Source organism: Sinocyclocheilus rhinocerous, unplaced genomic scaffold (genome assembly GCF_001515625.1).
Source record: "Sinocyclocheilus rhinocerous isolate Xijiao unplaced genomic scaffold, SAMN03320098_v1.1 scaffold569, whole genome shotgun sequence".
In the NCBI taxonomy this organism is placed as follows: domain Eukaryota; kingdom Metazoa; phylum Chordata; class Actinopteri; order Cypriniformes; family Cyprinidae; genus Sinocyclocheilus; species Sinocyclocheilus rhinocerous.
In genome coordinates, this window is record NW_015652146.1 from 242,418 (window position 1) to 245,820 (window position 3,403).

Consider the following 3,403-nt stretch of genomic DNA (forward strand, 5'->3'; position numbering starts at 1 on the left):
AAACTAGTTGTGTACTCAAAGTTTACTACTGTTATACTTAAAGTATACTTAAAAGTATACTTTTATATACTAGAAAGTGGGCCAATTTAGTCCCAAGGAGTATTGAAATAGTACACTTACAAGTATACTACTAGTACACTGATATTTGTATACTTACTTACTACATAAAGTATACTTAAAAATATACTTGAACTTTACTTAAGTATACTTACTAAAATAAACTTGAAGTATACTACTTTTTGGTAAGGGACTGTATGATAGGTTAATATTTATGTGAGATAGTTTTGGGATTTATGGGACTTGCATGGGATTTACGTCTGTAATTTGTACCTGTGTGTATTTTATTTGTGGGAAGTGGCAATTATAAACTATGAAAACGTAGACGTATGAATTCAAAAAAAATATGAAAAATGTAAATACGTACTCTAAAACATCCCTGTTGAACTGTTTCTGTCTGTTCCCGAGGAATTCCCCAATCATTTGTCTACTCAAGCCTTTCCTCTGCAGCAGGAAGTGGGCCACACCTACAGGTGTGTCAGGAATAAAGCCCCTCTCCGTCAGGTACTGGATGCCCTTCTCTGGCTTTCTGAAAGTACATCAGCAGGTGAGGCTAACCTCTCATCCTACTGAACACTCAAAATCATACCACATCATAGTCGGTTTAGGGCATGCAAAAGGAAACATGAATGCAATGCAAAACATTATTTGAAAAAAAAAAAAAGTCCTAAGAGTTATAAGACATCTTTGTGTGTTAACCACAGACAGTCCCTCTGAAAAAAGCTAAACACCATACACACACAGTTTTGATTTGTATGATGTACTCTCACTCCAGGAGAACTTCTCTTTTTTATATTTACATTTGACACACACTTTCATTACTGTGCATGTCTGGAAATTAGAGAGTGAGCAGGATTATATGTTAGGAAAAAAAACATTAAAAAATGGTTCTGAATAATAATAATGATTACTTGTTTCCATTTTGTTATCTGTTTTTGTGCAGCTTTCTCAGTGCAACCTGTGTTTCCTCGAGTGACTAGCCTGAATGGTGAACTTAATATTTGAGTTATTTGATAAATTGAACTGCAAAAGCTTTAAAATGGAACATAATGTTTATCTGTAATTAAATTATTTTTATATTTTCTTTTTATTTATTGTTTTTCAAACAATTTGCATCCCCTTATGATTTTATTGGCTTGCATAGATTAAAACTACATTAGCTTTTACTGACATTGAAATATCATGCTTTCACTGTTTAGTTTAGTCTAAAATGCCTTTTCGTGGCAGATTATGTTTCTACAGTTTCTGTTATGTTGTGGCATTTCATAGTTATATAAAAATGCTTTGATATTTCAGACATCATACGTCTTTTAAGACCACATGAAACAAACATCTCTCTTACAGTCTTCGTTATTTTCCTCATCAAGCTCAATAAGGCAATTAGGAGATGTGATGCAGTATTATTTGCTAAGCAAGACCAATCCTGGCCAGTTTTGATCATTTTGATCACTGATCATCAACCGGGAAACATTTAACCCTAAAACATTTTGAATATATAACAGGGTTGGCACAAAACATGTTTTGAAAATGAAAAGTTAAATGTTTCATTGAATTATATAAGGCTCAGCAAAACTGAGTAATTACACCTGAATTTACTCAAAGTATCTATTCATTTTACACAGTACATGAATTACAAACTTACTGTTTTGGGGCATAAATAACATGATGTTTTAGGATAAATGACTGTTGGTTTGCTAGGCTGTAATTGCGTATTCTGAACTGAAAGTAATAGTTAAAGATCCTGCAGTCACTGGCCTGCTACTGTGAAAATGTGATTTCTTGAAAGTTCAAAGTTTTGTGAAAATTATATAATTCCATCTACAGTCCCACTAATTCTAAATTACGATAAAATTGGTGATAAAATTAGTGGAAATACACCTAAAAAAAAAATTTGAAATGATAATAAAAAAGATAAGGCTGAAGGAAAATATAAAAATAAAATATTAAAACATAATATTTATGTGTAATGACTGAAATACATACTTGTTGAAGAGGTTGAGGCCGATGCGGTATTGCCTCTTGCGCATGATATCGCTGCTGAAGGCCGGAGAGTCCCAGCTGTTGCGAGTGTCTTTGTGGTAGGTCTGTTTGCTGAGACTCTCGTCTCTAGATGGCAGTTCTGAGTTTATCGTGTCAATGGAGTTTGAATTGCTGTTGATGCTGTCATTGTCTCCGTCTGAGAAGTCTGACTCGGACTTGCTCTGCCGGCTGCCGTTGGTGGCCAGGTGGCTCTCCAGCTGCCGGTGTCGAAGCGGCTCTTCGTCTCCAGAGAGCGAGGGGACTCTAGGAGGTAGTCCATGTGCGACTGGTTTGGGACTTGCCTGGGGGCCTGCTACAGTCCGTTCGTGAATATTTAGTGGCTGGAGCAAACCATGCTCAGAGCGACCGCTTACATCTGCACAGCTGTCGCTGGGAGGCTCGATGGTCAGCAGGGGTAACTCTGGCCCCTGGCATTCGAGGGAAGGAGTGTCCGTGTCCACCTTGTCCTCCTTGGCGTCCATGGACCAGCCGATAGCCTGCATGCGCTGCTCAGACGCGGAGCTGGAAGGCTGAACCAGTGGAGAGAGCTCCTCTTCATCGATGAAGAGCGTCACGTCACAGATCTCATCCAGCTTGTGCTGCTCATGGGGCTCATCATCCGGCTGCATGCCCTCTTCACAAAGCGCTTGCTCGGGATGCATCTCCTCTTTGTGCAGACTACGACAGTTCAGTGCGTCATCGATCGACTCCGCCAACGACTTCACTTGCCTTGAGAAAGTGTCCTCTAGCTCTGTGATTGTGTCTGTCAAGTCGTTTTGAGTTTCTGGGGCTTCCAAAATGACTGGAACCATCTCTCCGGCCTGCACCATACTGCCTCCTACTTGGCTGACGTCGTCCAGGAGAGACATTCGCCTCCCCTCCAAAACAGAGCCGTGGGCTTTCTCAGGCCCCTCAAAGGAAAGCTGCATCCTCATGTTGGACAGAAGGATCCTGCGGGTCATGCGGTTCTCCGACATTGAGCTCCTGAGGCGCTCAAAGTTCTTGTTCATCTGGTATTGGCGGAAAGCTGTCTGGATGGTGCGCGCTGCATGGCGGGTTATGAAGCGGCCTCCGTATTTCCGCTCAAGCATTTCCACCTTAGAAAACCAAGAAACATATGTGACCCTGGAGCACAAAAGCAGTCTTAAGTCGCTGGGGGATATTTGTAGCAATAGCCAACAATACATTGTATGGGTCAAAATTATAAATTTTTCTTTTATGCCAAAAATCATTAGGATATTAAGTAAAGATCATGTTCCATGAAGATATTTTGTAAATTTCCTACTGTAAATATATCAAAACTTAATTTTTGATTAGTAATATGCAT

The 3,403-nt window shown here is 39.6% G+C and overlaps 1 protein-coding gene across 1 annotated transcript in view; it reads right to left on the reverse strand.

Moving 5' to 3' along the window:
* Positions 1-3,170, reverse strand: part of LOC107713761 (IQ motif and SEC7 domain-containing protein 1-like) — a 14,554-nt gene extending 11,384 nt beyond the window's left edge. Inside the window, exons 1-2 of the mRNA XM_016519366.1 lie at positions 2,041-3,170; positions 425-586 (exon numbers count right to left, since the gene is read on the reverse strand). Of these exons, the coding sequence (XP_016374852.1) occupies positions 425-586; positions 2,041-3,167 (1,289 nt within the window). The 5' untranslated portion in view covers positions 3,168-3,170. The remainder of the gene's footprint in view (positions 1-424; positions 587-2,040) is intronic.
* Positions 3,171-3,403: the final 233 nt, after the last annotated feature.